General features: G+C 42.5%; 1 protein-coding gene across 4 annotated transcripts in view; it reads left to right on the top strand.

Annotated features, from left to right (window-relative positions):
• CCDC170 (coiled-coil domain containing 170) overlaps positions 1-17,356 on the top strand; it is a 92,334-nt gene that overhangs the window by 37,451 nt on the left and 37,527 nt on the right. For all 4 annotated transcript variants that reach the window (XM_077349553.1, XM_077349563.1, XM_077349571.1 and 1 more), the window contains 3 exons: positions 844-982; positions 4,610-4,795; positions 14,761-15,078. In XM_077349553.1, the coding sequence (XP_077205668.1) occupies positions 844-982; positions 4,610-4,795; positions 14,761-15,078 (643 nt within the window). The remainder of the gene's footprint in view (positions 1-843; positions 983-4,609; positions 4,796-14,760; positions 15,079-17,356) is intronic.

The following is a 17,356-nucleotide window of genomic DNA, read 5'->3' as shown; positions in this document are numbered from 1 at the left end:
ATGGGATTAAAGGGTACAATGAAAAAAAAGGTGCAAGCAGGGAATATTTTGCAAAAAATACATTTTTAGAAAAGGAGAAGGGAGAAAAGCATGATAGGAGATTGCCTCCACTGGATTCAGTACAGAAAGCATGTCTCAGATTTTAGTCTGAGAAATAAGGGGAGGAAAACCCAAATGCGGAAACGCTAGAATCCACTCGGAGCATCTAAAGGAAATCCAAAGTGAGGTTAAAGTCACTGAACCTCTTATGGCATTGAAAATGACAAACTTGCCTTTTCTAATTGTGGCAGTAATATTGTTGACTAAATATTTGAAGCTTCTCCAAGTAATCTAATGCTCCTGAGTAAACCAGCAGAAGTATCTGCAGAAGGTTTGGTAGAGCAGAAATGGTAGATAAGTAATGTCAGATAAAATTGTGGATGATAGCTGGAATGAGTGATTAAATTTGAATAATCATAACGTTAGGTGTCAAATGATATATTGGAGGTTTTTAAATATAGACTGCATGCTGTGTTTAAAGATTACTGTTAATAGTTAAAATATTTTTCAAAAAAAGTAAAGAGCAGCAACCACTAGCAAGAGTCCTCTTCTGCAAACCACTTGCCTATCATGTGCCGACAGCATATTGTGTAACTATTATAAAAGCATTTTCTTGTGCAATTATTGCAGAACAGCTAAGATGCAAAAAGGGCAAATGTTAACTGTGCATGTGGAAATGCTATAACATAACACTGAAAGAAGTGGAAAGAGAAATCTAGATATTAGGATAATTATGAAAGGTGTGAGGAAATCCTTTCTGGTGTTTCTCATTTTAAGTCATGTGTTTATTTTATGCCGTATTAGACAATATGTAAAAGAGTCTCAAGAAAGCAAGATCCAAGCCTCGAAGGCCAGCAATGAATATGATGAGTTCATAGCACAACTTTGTCATTCACTTGATATAAGAGAGAAAGAAGAGGCACGGGAACTTCTGCTTTCAAAGGTTTCTGATTTATAGAATAATAAACATGGGATGGGATGAGATTTACCATGTGTGTAACATAAGAATCTGGTGAAGTTATCAAGCTAGATCAAGTGAAAGGATGGCATACACTGTTCAGCACAATGGGAAGCGCACATATAGCCTGGGATACTGTGGGTTTCCCTAACACAGCCAGTAGTGCCCCCTTGCGACTAGTTCAGCCTGGGAAATGGCATGGGAGGGGATGTTGAAGCCCTTTCTCCACAGGCACCATGGTCCTGATTCTAATCAGGCACTATTTATTTATTTATTTATTTAAATTTATAGACAGCCCTCTCTGCCAGAGCAGACTCAAGATGGTGAACAACATATATTGAACAATACAATTAAAATCAGTTATATAATCCTAAAAGGAATTCTGAAAACTCTGTCCATGGGTATAGAACCAGAAATGGGGGGTGGGTTATAGATGCTGCCTGTTTTATTGGCCTCATCCATAGGTCTGCTGAAAGAGTTCTGTTTTACAGGCCCTGCAGAACTCAATGAACTCTGATACAGCATTGTTGTTTCCTGGGAGCTCATTCTGCCAGGCTAGCTGAATGTCTTTGAGATCAGGGACTGCTAGCCTGTTACTATTGGCCAAGTGCAAGGCCCTTTTAGGGACATATTTGGAGACCCACTAGTCATGTTATGTATGAGACAGGGGAGGTACCCACATGTTCTCTGTGATATATGAAGTGGGGACACACAAACATTCTCTCAATTTATATATGCATGTATTGTTGCTAGGACATCACAATGTGCAGCAACCAAAATAAGTCTGAAGCCTAGGGAGGGATGTGCAGAGGAAAGTTCATGTTGTGCGAGTATTTGTGTGTGTGTAAAGTGTCATCAAGTCACAGCTGACTTATGGCAAATCTTCAGGTTTCAAGGCTTGAGGCTAACAGGTGGTTTGTCATTGCCTTCCTCTGCATAGTGGCCCTGGATTTCCTTCCAAATACTAACTAAGGCTGACTCTGCTTAACTGCTAAGATCTGACTAGATAACACTAGCCTGGGCTATCAAAGTCTGAGATCTTTAGGTTCTTGTTAGGCAAGCAGATTCTTTTCTGCTAGATGGTTTTGCTTCCTCACTGTGTGCTATTGTAGTGGTGTTTTACTAGACACTGAGAGTCAGACGAGAAGGGTGTGTCTGGATTTTTCAGTCTTAGCCTGTGTCCTGACAGCCCACTGCCAGACAACATTTGGAACAGTGAGGCAAGTGTTGGTTTTCTTCCCTCTCCAAGTTCCTGTCTGACACACCCTAAGGGCTGCTGAGATGTATCCTTTGGCAGAGAGGGCAGATCATAAAATTAAATAAATAAAATTAACAGATTCCATGTCATGCTTAGAGAAGTAAGACAGTTTAAAACACTAATATGAAGATAAATCCTTAACATTAGTAGGCCATCTTGAAAATGGAAATAAAACAAACCCAGAAAGATAGAACTTGAGAGTGCTAGCTCTCCATTGGGGCTTTACTTCTTGGCTGCTTAGGGCTTGACCTAGACAGATCTCCTCTGGAGGGCTAAATAGTGAGGCTTGGGAGCATTGACAGGAACTGGCAGCCAGGAGGTGAATTGAAGGCCTGGTATATAGGCTTGTGCCTAGTGAACTGGTTGATCCAGCAAGGAAGCCTTCCCAAACCTCAGCCTCAATAGGCTAGGAAGTAATTAGAAACGTATTGCTAGCAGGTGTTGAGCTCCTGAGACTGTTCTATGCTTTGGTCAGGATCCTGTGAGGAAGTATGATTTATTTATTCATCAAATAATGCATTTATTAAATATCATACTCTGCTGAATATCTACAGGAAGGTTATATTTATTTATTTGTTTGTTTGTTTATATAACCCCCGGGCTTCTTATACCTCATTGACCTCCTTCTTCTCTGCCCCCCCTTAGCAATGGGGGTATGAAGGGGATCTTTTTTGCTGCCACCATGTTGTGATGGATTTTAAGTCTTTTAATGGGAGTTTTAATGGGGTTTTTAAGACATCGTGACCCGCCACGAGCTGCTTAGGGAGTGGCGGGAAATAAATTGAATAAATAAATAAATAAATAAATAAATAAATAAATAAATAAATAAATAAATAAATGCCACCCTCTCTGGAGGCTCAGGGTGGTTTTCATGGAATGTATGAACAATACATGAAACAATCCATAACATACAAATAACCATAACAATAATACTAATAACTGATAGTTGTAACAATATAAACAATGCAACAGTGCAAACAGGTCCAGAGCACTCTGGTGGAGTTCTGGGAGGGAGGGGAGCAGGGGCCCTTCAGTTGCTGTTGGTTATGCCTGGTCTCAACCAAATGCTTGGCGGAAGAGCTCCTTTTTGCAGGCCCTGCGGAATTGTTTAAGCTCCATCAGGGCCCTGATCTCATCCGGGAGCTCATTCCATCAGGTGGGGGACAGGACAGAGAATGCTCTGGCCCTGGTTGAGCCCAGGTGGGCTTCTTTAGGGCCAGGGACCATTAGCTGGTTGGTGGTGGTGGAGCGTAGAGCTCTTTGAGGGGCATAGGAAGGGAGGCAGTCCCTCAGGTACACTGGGCCCTGACCATGTATGGCCTTGAATGTAATTACCAGAACCTTTAGTCTGATCCGGAATTTAACTGGCAACCACTGCAGTTGGTGGAGAATGGGCCGGATGTGGAACCTCCACAGTGCTGTTGTGAGGATCCTGGCCACTGCATTTTGGACCAGCTGTAGTTTCCAGGTCAAGGCTAAAGGCAGGCCTGCATAGAGCGAGTTACACAAGTGCAATCTAGAGGTGACCATTGCATGAATCACTGTAGCTAGGTGTTCCGGAGCCAGGTAGGGCGCTAGTAGCTTGGCTTGACAGAGGTAGTAAAATGCCAGCTGTGCTACCTTTGCGATCTGGGCTTCCATTGTGAGGGACGCATCCAGAATCATGCCCAGATTCCTGGTGGAGTGATCTGTAGAGAGCTGCACACAATCCAGGGTAGACAGACGTGCTTCCTCACATGGCCCTTTTCTACCCAGCCTCAGGACCTCTGTCTTTGAAGGACTGAGCTTAAGACGACTCTGCTTGAGCCATCTCGTCACTGCTTCCAGGCAGCTGGCTAATTCTTCTGGGGGAGAGTCAGGGTGGCCATCCATCAGGAGGAAGAGCTGGGTGTCATCTGCATACTGAAGACAACCAAGCCTTACATAGCCGTTTGTAGTCTCCTCAATAAACTACTGAGTTTTCATCAAGATTGAGTTTGCCTCTTTGGAAGAGTTGACTATGGAAGATGACAATACCCAGAATTAAATTTTGTTGGCCCTAAAGATGCCACTGGATTCAAGACATTATTTACATGTAGTTACAGTTTTAATTGTGAATGTCACAAAATAACTGAAATGTGGACTTGACACCATTTTTTTTAAGCCAATAGGTAATTTAGTGTTTGCTTACCCTACTGTTAAAATCTCACGGGCACGAAAATGCTGTACTCTAACAGGATCCTGGCATTGATATTCAAGAAAATATAACATGATACACAAATATTTAAATGTATATATTAGAAGGTTATATTAATGGGACATGCTAATGGTAAAATAACTGGTTTGACGTCATTTTCTGATTTCTTTGCTTCCAGATCAGTGTCATGCAAAAAGAAAATGCTATGTTAAAAGGACAAATTACCACACTTGAAGAAGCCATTAATGTACATGAGATGGAATCAAAAGCAAGCAGAGAAACTATCATGCGGCTTGTTTCGGAATTGAGCAAAGAGCAGAAGAACTCAGCAGCCTGTTCTGAAGACATGGGAAAGCTAAGCAATGTAATGCCTTTTTGAGAATACCAATCTTGTGAACTGGTCTCATTCAATCGTGCAATATTAAAATACTAGCTTCAAAGCCCGTTCCTAAGAATGGGCCTTGAAAGAGTCCCCTCTCCTGGACCCTGGCTAGGCAGCTTAAGGTGGCTTTGGGCCGCAGCTCACAGCCGGATCAAGTGGGGCGGCTGGCCAGCTTGTTAGCAGGCCTAGGACAGAGCTCCTTAGCAGCCAGTCAGCAGGCCTGGAGGCCCTCATCAGCAGGCCTTGCTCAGCAGGCCTTGCTCAGCAGGCCAAGAGGCCCTCGTTAGCAGGCCCTGCCTAGCAGACCGGGAGGCCCTCATTAGCAGGCCCTCCACCACGACCCTTTGCCAAGAGCCCTCTCCCCTTACCTGCTGCTGGCTCCAGGCACTGAGGCATGTCTGAGAGCAAAGATGCTAGAGTTCAGGGACAGAGGGCGGGAGCTGTGGGGGCAGGGCCAATCAGGTCAAAGCTGGCTGCACCCTGATTCGCCCTATTCTAACTTGGACAGCCGAACACGTTCCACCCCCCAGGCTGGTTCACAAATATATAGAGGAACCATGGATAAGGATTCATATATTACAAATGCTTAAAGAACTTTCCGGAGAACTTGCAGAACCCTTGTCCATTATCTTCGGGACCTCTTTAAGGACTGGAGGTCCTGGAGGACTGGAAGAGAGCAGACGTTATTCCGATCTTCAAAAAAGGGAGGAAGGATGACCCGGGAAACTACAGTCCAGTGAGTCTGACCTCTTTTGTGGGGAAGATAATGGAGCAGATATTAAAGGGAGCGATCTGCATACATCTGGAGGACAATTTGGTGATCCAGGGAAGTCAGCATGGATTTGTCTCGAACAGGTCCTGTCAGACCAACCTGGTTTCCTTTTTTGACCAAGTAATAGGTTTGCTGGATCGTGGAAATTCAGTTGATGTCATTTACTTGGATTTTAGTAAAGCTTTTGATGTTCTGATGCAGTGGTCCCCAACCTGCGGGCCACGGCCCGCTGCCGGGCCGCGAAGGCCATGGCGCCGGGCCGCGGCTCCCTCTCCCCGCCCCCGCCCCCGCCGTAAAAAACTTCCGAGGCCGTAAGCTTGCGGCCCGGGAAGCTTCTTACTGCGGGAGGGCGGGGAGAGGGAATCAGGGCCGGGCCGCGCCTGTGCAGGCCGCGCCTGCGGGTGCGGCCCGATGCACAGGCACGGCCCGCGGGCGCGGGCCGGTGTGTGGCCGTGGCCCGGGCGGGTGCGGTCCGCGCGGGCGCGGCCCGATGCCTTGCTGGTCCCCAGCCACAGAAAGGTTGGGGACCACTGTTCTGATGGATAAATTGAAGGACTGCAATCTTGATTTTCAGATAGTTAGGTGGATAGGGAATTGGTTAGAGAATCGCACTCAAAGAGTTGTTGTCAATTGTGTTTCATCAGGGAGGGAGGTGAGTAGCGGGGTACCTCAGGGCTCGGTGCTCGGTCCAGTACTTTTTAACATATTTATTAATGATCTAGATGAGGGGGTGGAGGGATTACACATTAAGTTTTCAGATGACACCAAATTGGGAGGACTGGCAAATACTCCGGAAGATAGAGACAGAGTTCAACGAGATCTGAACACAATGGAAAAATGGGCAAATGAGAACAAGATGCAATTTAATAAAGATAAATGTAAAGTTCTGCATCTGGGTCAGAAAAATGAAAAACATGCCTACTGGATGGGGGATACGCTTCTAGGTAACACTGTGTGTGAACGAGACCTTGGGGTACTTGTGGATTGTAAGCTAAACATGAGCAGGCAGTGTGATGCAGCGGTAAAAAAGGCAAATGCCATTTTGGGCTGTATCAACAGGGGCATCACATCAAAATCACAAGATGTCATAGTCCCATTGTATACGGCACTGGTCAGACCACACCTGGAGTACTGTGTGCAGTTCTGGAGGCCTCACTTCGAGAAGGACGTAGATAAAATTGAAAGGGTACAGAGGAGAGTGACGAGGATGATCTGGGGCCAAGGGACCAAGCCCTATGAAGATAGGTTGAGGGACTTGGGAATGTTCAGCCTGGAGAAAAGGAGGTTGAGAGGGGACATGATAGTGCTCTTTAAGTATTTGAAAGGTTGTCACTTGGAGGAGGGCAGGATGCAGTTTCCTTTGGCTGCAGAGGAAAGGACATGCAGTAATGGGTTTAAACTACAAGTACAACGATATAGGCTAGATATCAGAAAAAAATGTTCACAGTCAGAGTAGTTCAGCAGTGGAATAGGCTGCCTAAGGAGGTGGTGAGCTGCCCCTCACTGGCAGTCTTCAAGCAAAGGTTGGATACTCACTTCTCTTGGATGCTTTAGGATGCTTAGGGCTGATCCTGCATTGAGCAGGGGGTTGGACTAGATGGCCTGTATGGCCCCTTCCAACTCTATGATTCTATGGTTCTATGAAAATGCTTTCTTAATTCATGCCTTTTAAAGAGAAAAGTCTGGGTACCTTGTACATACTTAAGCTGTACAAAACACTCATACTTTACCATCACTTGATCTACAGTTAATATGAGGAAAAAGAGACCTTACAGACAGCTTGCCACATGATAGCTATAAGGTTTAAAAATGGTCTTCTACCAAGCCAGCCACAATAGCACTGCTCAGGGCAGCAAACTGGTATTAAGTACTACAACAGATGATCACGCAAGCTTAAATTTGAGAAGAGTCAGTAAAGGGGGGGGGGTGGAATGTGGCTCACTGAACTGTGTTCATCTGGTTTAAATTAAAGTCTGATCATATCTAATAGCCTTGTAACAAGTTAATAGTTTAAACAAGAAATGACAAATTTGGCATGCAAGGCTTGTTGGAAGTAGTGCTTAAATATATAAACGTATGTTTCTTCTGAAAATTTTAAACTGTTGTTATTTGGTAGAAACATGGAATACATCTAAGAATGCTTAGGCACTTTGAGACTGGAAGCAATTATTTTTCACAGTAAATTTGACCCAAGTGGAAAGTCTTCCCAAACTGGTGCTATGATAACTACTATAGATTCAGAGATCCTATTGACAATAATAGCATCCTGTCCCTGCATGAAATATAAAGAAGATGGGCTATAACTATAGATGCACAGTTTTTCAGTACTTTCAAATCAGACACTTCATAATATAATTTTTGTCTTGGGGGATATTGCTGACATTTCACTGTCTAGAATAAAGTACATTTTGTCATGGTGGTTCACAGAAGTATTGCTGGACAGGATATTATTTTTGCCTATTTAAATGGGAATTCTCAGAGTTCACAATGACAGTAGAAGAGTAGACTGTGTTCTTGTGAACATCTGTTTAATTCTTTGTTTGTCTGAATCTTAAAAAGGCAAGATTTAAAATAATCGATAAAATAATCCATGCTGACTGCAGAAGTTCAGTAAAATAACCTCCAGCTGAAAATGTGGCATCCATATGCAAATCCTGAGCATATGTAGTGTATTTGTTTGAAAGTATTATCAATGTCGATCAATCAGGCTTATATTCTGCCACTCCTGGAACCAGCCTGCCTGTGGTAGCTTACAATGTCACAACACACAACTTAAAACAATAATAAAAATCCCTCCCACCCACTCTAACCACCCTACCCCTAACCCTCCCCACTTCCCCGACGAGCTATCTGGCTGACCTGTGTGCCTGGATGGATTGATGGAGCTAATAAAATAAGCACCAGCTCATGGCTGACACTGGAGGGGGATAGATGTTCCTGGCCTGGCCTCAACCAAATGCCTGGTAGAAGAGCTTGCAGGTCCTGTGGAACTTAAGAAGACCCTGCAGGGCCCTCAGCTCTTCCAGGAACTTATTCTACTAGTTCAAGGTTCTGGTATACAATTGGTAGCCAATGCAGCTGCCACTGCACAGGCTGGATATGGGTTCCAGTGAGAACGTGAGCAGCTGCATTTTGCAACAGTTGTAACTTCCAGGTCATGGACAAGGTGTTAAGTATGGCAGGACCCCCTGCCTCACAGATGAGCACACTGTCTTCTACAACCCATGGCATCCCTCAATAGTTTAGGCTTAAGCCAAAGCCATGACTCTGCTAAAGTCTCCCAAGCCAGGCGAGACCCCATCTTAGAAATCTTGCTCTCTGCCTTAGGTTCCAAAGTACAGCCTCTGCCTAATTCAGGTGCCTCCTTGCTCAAATCTTGCTCTCCATCTTACCCCCCCCCCCCATTGAATTGCTGATCAAGTGGACTGGCTCCATCCTGTTTGCCCAGAGGCTCCTAGGCAAACCTCTTTGTCTTGCAACATGTTCACACTTGGCCTCTCTGCCAGTGGAAATCTCTTCCCCAAATCCTAGCTGCTAGACCTATTGAGACATGATGGCTTCCTTAGACACATTAAGACCTCTGTTTAAGCCCATCTCTGGCCATCTCCGTACCCGGCCAGAGCATTGTCCAACATCCTGACCCATGGAAAATTCCATCATGTGCTCACCTGAGTCTTGTCACATAGCCCCCTCCCCAAAATCCCAAATAAATTATGATTTTAGACAGCCACCCTGAGTGCTTTCCAACTTGGGACCCATTGGAACCTCCCATGCTGATTCGTGTTGCTTTCCGCTGACTCTCCATTCTTCCACCCTTCTTCCTTTTCTCTATACAACTGCTTGTTAGGTGTGTTAGCTATATATTTGTGCTTTTGTTATTTTCTTTGCAATAAAACTTATACTTATTGTTTTGTAATTTACCAATGTGTATGCCTTGAGTTCCTACAGGTGTAATCAACCTCATATACACAGGCAACGATCCTTTAACACTAGTTACCTAACCTCTTGCATAATTTGGCTAATCTCCCCACAGCTCAAATACACGTGTTCTAGGACACGTGTATACGCAATTCGGGCAACAAAAGGAAGGTCAGCATAGAGTGAATTACAGAAATCTCGTCTGGAGATGACTGTCGCATGGATTACTGTGGAAGGTGGTAAAAAGCCAGTTGGGTTACCTTGGTGACCTGTGCCTCCATACATAAGGAAGGCTTCATGATCACCCTCAGATTCCTGGTGGAGCATATTACTGGGATATAACTGATAATATTTATTACATAACTGCATTTAGAATAAGCAAGAAAGCTTTGCAGAGTGACCTAATTTAAGGGTAAAGAATAGACCTGGCTTCATTATTAGCCAGTTTAATGGCAGCAACAGTTATTTATGTGATATATTAGATACCGCTCCAGGGCAGACAGAATTTAGTTTAAAAGTTTTTTATGCAGTTAAAATGGAAACACTGAGATATATCAGATGGGCTTATGTTAGTGGAAAAGAGAGTGATTTACCAAATTCTTCCCAAACTTGGAAAAAAGCAGTATAATTATTTATTGGTTTGTGTAGAAAATGTGTACACTACCTCTCCAAACCTGCTCAGAGCAGCTTACAACAATAAATAACAATATTGGAATAGATTATATGAACTTGTCCCAGCAGAAGTAATTTATTGATTGTAGCTTGACTGGATATCAGATAGCAGTTGTAAAAGCAATAATGTATTAAGCAATATTTATAAATATTTGTATTAGAAAATATAAATCATGTGCTTAGAAAAGGGTTTTGAGTTCACATAAACACCCTTTACCTGGAAATACAGGGTTGGGTCTCACTTGCTGCAGATATAAGGGTTGCATATCTTTTCTCATGCAATCTTTTCCAACTCCAGGAAAGTTGCAGCATTGATCTAATAGATGATTGAGTTGGGGGGATGCATTGGGGAGGAGGAGTGTGAAGAAATTGCCCTCGCTTCTATCGGTGGAGCTGTGCTGACAGAAGATGCAGAAAGGGCAATTTCATCCCCACCCCCTTCACTGCAGCTTCCTAACCCATATGGATATTAGGCCATGCAGTCCCTGTAACCATGGAGGTCTGAAAACTATATAGGCTTTCCTTCTTCTCCTTGACCCCCCAATTTTACACCATGCCAATCTAGTTAGCCTAGTGGAGTGTACTTAAGAGGGTGGAGGATGGAGTACTGTTTTAACTGTGTTTTTATTATAGTAAACCATCACAAGCCTGCTTGCTGGGAGGGATGGTATAAAAATTAAATAATAAATGAATGCATAACTTGGGGAAGAGTAACTTTTTTGTAATTAAAAAAAAACTATCGCTCAGGTATGGGGTTGTAAGTGATTAATCCCCAACATCTTTACGTCTGGTAAAAAAAACACAAGGTTTGCTAAAAAAAAATTATGCATGCCAGCAAGAATACATTTTTGCCACAGTTTTAAGAGTCACATTGGAAGAACTGGGCAGATTATTCCCATTCTCACTTCCAGTGCCAGATCACATTGCCCCCCGTGCTGTTCAGGCGGGTCTGCTGATCCACCTGTGAACTACAGCAGAAGGGGGAAGTAAGAAATTTCTGTTCTTCTAGCAAACCTCATTGGAGACAATCCAGCATATATGCAGTGATTATATGTACTGACTAAAATTCTTGCTTGACATCCATGTTTAAATTAATATCATAATTCACAAATTCTCCAGCAGTAAGTGTGGATCAATTGGTACTTATGAAAAAGTGTCCCCTCTGGGTACAGGCAGGGTCACTGTGTCAGGATCAGTCCCCTGCTCTCTGCCATGTTTGGTTTAACTGAACCTGAGGGACTCCATCTTTGTGTGCTGTGCTCTTGCTGTCTTTCCCATGTAACCAAAATGCTTATGGCTTCGTAGTATCCCTTTGATCCCCCCTTCCTTTGATCCCCCCGCTTTCACACTGCATGTTCTCCCTGCTGTGATACTTTGTTACCAGTGTCCCTGTAAACATCTTATCTACAGCCTGGGGCGCCGAGCTGACCAAGGCCACGCTAACTGAGCCACTTTGGCAGGAAGCCTGGGATGGCACCTGGGTGGAGGATGACACCCCTCCCCTTGGGAACGGGTCTGGTTTCAGTGGGAGAATTGTATTGATAACTGCTTGCCTCCCCGATATCGAACAGTCTTGACTTCAGATGTTTAAGTGTTCAGATCTACTTCCAATTAAAGCTTTCTTTCTATAGAAGCCTGGTTGTGAGTTTTGTCTGCCCTTGACACACTGGGCTTTTGGGTTTCCCTCAGTGATCCTTAGGCTGGCCCTAACAACAAGTCATAGGCCTCACTTAATGGAGTGAGATGGCTCCAGATTTTTTCAGGTGATAGATGGTGGATGCACAGCTTCATTGTCAAAAAAACAAAACAAAAAAACAAAGCTGCATAGCAGCTTATTCCACACCCAGTCCCAGACTCACCACTCTTAACCACTACACCATGCTGGCTCTCAGAAAGCCAATAGCTAATTTGGCTGGAGTATTCATACACATGTGGGATTTCACCATGGAGAGTGATAGATTGTCATCTAGTTCACAGTCAACAGAAAAAAGATTTTGCTACTCCCCCCCCCCCCATTCTAGCCAGATTTTCATCTGCATTATTTTCTCTAGGAATTTCCCTACTACATTCTAAAGCACAATAATCCTGCCAAATGTTTTCTAATTCCTTGGTCTTTCTTCTCTTTCTTCAAACCTTTAGTTTCCTGACTTTTTTCCTTTTGAATGGATGAGCAGTCCATTTGCTCTTACTCAGGTGTTAGAGGACATGCCAAGATTTGGCTAGATAGATCCTTTGGCTATTATTACCAGCTACTACTGTTTTCACATGGAATTCAGGCTGACAGGCTCCATTGTAATCTTCATTTGCACATGATCTTGATTCTTCCACTATTGCTTGTGTCTTGCTTTTGTAAAGGAATAAATCAGACTACATATTGGACAGTGAAGCCTAGTATGCCTGATCGTTCACCATTTCTCTTTCGGAATTAACAGTGTTGTCAGCATATTGTCAGCTTCCTTTGGCTTCTAAACAGTGGTGATGCTTCCTAAAGCAAGTTCAAGGAGTAGGGATGTCTTCGAGGGGAAACACCTGACTCCTGACATCTCTGACTAGCTGCAAAGGCTTTGTTTGTCTTTGGAAATTTTGGCCCTACATGCTGTCCCAATGCACTTCTACTCAGTTATCCTTTCCATTTCCTGTCATCTCCCTCGTTAGTATTCATATCATTAAAAAATGGCTGGGCAGCCACATCTGTTGAAAATAAAGTGGGCCTTCTTTAGGCTTAGTGCAAACGGGCTGCATCCTTCTGAGGCACAGGTGTCACCAGACAATGACTTGTAAGTAGTGATTTTTTAAAACAAAAAAGGCATTCAAATTGTACTCTTTTATATTATTGTGCCCACTTTTCTGCTTCAGAATGGGTTCCTCTGAACTGTATTTACATTTTAAAATCTTAATAATATCAAATTAGATCAACATCAGCTATTATGAGGTTTGTAAAATGTGTTGTGCTGCACCTGTGTCACAGAAAGAGAACATTTGTTGAAATAATATTGCAGTTTGAAAATGTTTCCTTAATTTTCAGTAATAGCCATAATTTAATCCTTGGCATGGGAATATGTCTCCCTCCCACTATGATGTTTTAAGAAAGGAACCAGGGCAATTAAATTCAGTGGAAGCATGCCAAGAGGCAGAAAGGTAGATTTTGCTGGCTGTGACATTTCCAATTAAAGTAGATTTGAGTGGTATGTACTGAGCAGAGTTCTTTCTTTTATCTAGTATTGGAATAATTACTGAAATAAACTTGACCCTCCAAGTCTTGCTCCTATTTGGCATTCAGAGCCAAATGTGTCAGGAGAAAACAAGAGTCCTACCGAGCACGTACAACTGGCTCTCTAAAGCTTGCACTTTACAGAGTGGAAAATATATTCCTTCTTGTTCCTAGTTGTCGATCGGAAAGTGCCCTGAAGGATTAATAGTGATTGTCGATATTAAATTGTGCCTAGCCAAAATTGTTTTCAAGCTCACTAAATATTGAATGCTTTCCTTTTGATTCTGCCAAACTCCCATCAGTGTTTAATTAAATAGTACCAGAATCTTGACTTTGCTTGCTTGTTTTCAGAAGGAGAGAGAGATTTGTAAACAACATAGGTGAGGTCCAGACTTGTAGAACATGGAGTACCTCTGTACTGTTCATACAGTCGTAAAGACTCATAACTTTTACTTCGAGACTGGGGTGGGGGGAGAGAAAGTCAATAGTTAACATTTAACAGATGGGTAAGAAATACACTTTCACCTGTGTCCCACTTAATATATGTTAATATATCAGACAGACTTTACAAAAACACTATCAATCCCCAATGCTCTGAAGGAAACGAACCCCTGGTATAGTGTTGCTTCTAGAACCTTTCACTGCTCCCAAAAGTGGGGTGCATTATCATGCTGTGGCTAGCAATGGGATAGTGTTTCCTTGTGCAGTTGTGATGGAACCAGAATAGACAGCATTGAAGAATAATGCATCTCAACTGGAAGCCAAGCTGCAGAGTGTGTGCTTGGGAGTGACTGAGGACATCTAGGAGGTAGATGAGCAGCTGATGGGCTTGAAGAAAAGCCAGACACATGCAGCTCAGAGGAAGAGCAGATGTACTGTTGAGTTAGGGGCTCCCTGTATGAATCCGAAATCCAAGATTGTGATGCTTGGAAGAATTATAGAATTTTATGAAATGTATCAATATGTTCACTGTTGCCACTAATGAGTGACATGGAACAAGGGCAGGCCACAAAAGTCCTTCAGACCCTTTATATTCCCCATTCCCAGTCAGTGCAGATCTGTCTTGATGATTCACATAACTCCCGTTGTTCTGAAGGGAAAGCATTGGGGGGGGGGAATAGGTATGGTTAACAAACTGATAAGCTTTATGCTCCTTAACCCCCTGGCAAATATGTCAGAAGCCTACAAACGTTCTGTATGCCAACTCTGTAGCCCTGTTAATTCATGTAGAAATTCTTCCTCTGGGTCTGTACTGAGCCACAGCAGTCCTGATGCCACTACTCTTTCCACCAATGATTTATGTTATGAAGCAGCTGTTTGTTTCCTCTGCTTTACACAGTGTAAATAAATTGATTGCTTTGGTTTGTATTTCAGGATCTAAACAGCGCTATAACAGCCAATCAGGATCTTCAGAAGGAGATTGGAAGCCTTCAAGAGAGGCTGGTTGCGAGCCAGAGGGCTTGGGAAACCTCACAGGAAGAACTGAGCTACCTAAAGACGTGTTCTAGTAAACAAGAAAAGAGCCTGAAAAGTTGCATAGAGGAGGCTAGGACTGAAAAAAATCAGTACAATGCATTTAAAGAGAAAATCACTACTCTACTCCAGAGCAAATATAACATAGTCAGTCCATGTGAAGAGGTCATTGTAGAGACAATTCGTGAACTGTGCTGTGCAGAAGAGAGCAACAAAACAGTATGTGTCTATTGTCTATTATATTTATTGTCTATTATAAATATGCAACATGGGGAATTTTCTGCTTCTTCTTGTGAATTAAAAGCCTTAATTCCATTTGGTGGCCTTTTTATCTATATGTCATTAGCCCGCCCCCCCCCCCCCAGCCTTATCTTCAGTTCATGATCTCCAGCATGTTTTCTCATCACTTGGGATAGTAGAGTGCTTAGCTAGTTCCCAAACGATCCTGGTGACGAGGAGACAGAAGTTTCCACAACCATATGGCCATGGAGAAACAATTTCAAGTATTAGCTACATTTCTGCTAAGAAAATTCCTCTCCTTTGCTAGGCATCATTTGATTGCATAGTTTGTGGCATATCATCATTGCTTAGCTTTCATTTACTTTGCCACGTTTGTAGCAATAGAGTGCTTTTGGTAAGACATAGGAAAGAGGGAGTCTGTTTGGTACGTTGAATCCAATAGGGCCTTAATGGTTACAAGTTCAGCATTTGAGTTGTTCAGGAGACACAACTTGAAGATTATGTTAGAGCAGTGACACCTATGCTGCCTGCTGGCACCTTTCCTGGTACGTACCAAGTGTTTTTAAAATGAGTGGGATTTTTTTGAGTTTTTGATGTTTATGGTGTATTGCAGACAGTATGTTAATATAAGGTACTTTATGTGCATATAGCAGAGTGATATTCTAGAGCCAAAGTAGGACTTAATTCTGATTCACAATCAGCCTGCCCAGCTAAAATGCCTAACACCGCTAACTTCTATTGAAGTAATCAGATCTTCCTAGTTGTAATGTATTCTGTCAGTTCCCTTCTACCTCATGGTCACTGTACTTGCCAGGAGATGCATCAGTGCTGAAATGGTCATTCTAGTGCTATGGAAGACTAATCCTTGCACTTTGTGTACACTCATCATCCCCGCCCCGTCTGTTCTCAGTTCCTGGAAGAGCAGAATAGGAGGAGCAAAAGAACAGGGAAGTAGAGGACTTACAGTGCAATCCTAAGGAGAGTTACTCTAGTCTAAGCCCACTGAAATGAATCAGTTGGTGTGGCATGGTACCATTCCCCTTATATTAGGGGAGCCCTGCATCTTTTTCTGCTGCAAGGAAGGAAATCTAAATGAATCTAACTGAATGGGGACAAGGTGACTGGGCTGCACACAGATAGTTACAGTGATGTGGAGTGAGGGAATAATATGGAAATAGTAGTGGTAAGATAGTAGAGAAAAGATGACTTGCAAACGAAAAACTAGTGGTATATTTTTTTAATCATAAATGTCGTGAGATCTGGACTATTTTTGAGGACAGCAAGCCCAGCTTTAAATATTTAGGCAGCAGCATATTTGTTGCCATAAATCCCTTCTCCTCCGGCCTCTCAGTTACATGATGGTTCTGGTATGCACATTGTAAGCCTGAGGGTTTTGATATGTTACATTTTTCTTTGGCACTGTGCATTCGATTTATAGAAACTCAGAATCTACATGCAAGAACTATAGGGGTTATAAAGCAGAAGAGAACAGATCCTGTTTGTTGTTGTTGTTTTTTGTTTGGTTTCTTTGGTTTGGTATCCTTAATAATCACAATTAATTTAATACTTGTAAAACTTTCCAAGCAAAAGACACTCCTCCTTTCTTGAACCTTTAATGTGCAAAACCTTGGACAAAACAGGCAATTTATGCATGTTTTAAAAATCCATCGGATTGTGTTTTTCCCTGTAAGTGTCTAGTTCTGTTCATGCATTGTACACAGCTGCTGTCACTCTTGTTATAACTGGAATTCAATACTGGAAGAAAATTGCATGTGTTGATGATAAAATTTCCTTTGTCTGTGCAATTTATTACCAGTGGGAAATCTCTGAGGGAGATTGTGAGACAAGAGATAATTAATTAAAGTGCTGAATTTCACTGAGTGACTTTTTACATTTCTCTTATGATTCATTTTTTATGCTGGATCTCATTGTTTATAGATCTTTGCAGCTTTCATTGCCTTTGTTATTATATTTCAAAATGTCACAAATGTGTGGGCATGACTTTACCACTAGCTGTTCTCAGTTATTTGTTCACCTGTAATTCTGTGTACGTAACACCTTGATTATTAAAATTTTAATTGTTCAAATAATATATCTAATTCTTAGATCTACATTGCATGTTTACTTAAGGCATTTCTTTCTTTATTTGTATTTGTTTAACAAATATATATCCTGCTTTATCCCGTACATGGGATTGTAAGATCATTCATAGTTCATCCCTCTCAGTAAAGGCTTCTCCAGTCACAACTACCTATTC

The sequence above is a fragment of the Paroedura picta genome, chromosome 1, assembly GCF_049243985.1.
Source record: "Paroedura picta isolate Pp20150507F chromosome 1, Ppicta_v3.0, whole genome shotgun sequence".
NCBI classification, from domain to species: domain Eukaryota; kingdom Metazoa; phylum Chordata; class Lepidosauria; order Squamata; family Gekkonidae; genus Paroedura; species Paroedura picta.
This window is presented reverse-complemented; position numbering and strand designations above follow the sequence as displayed.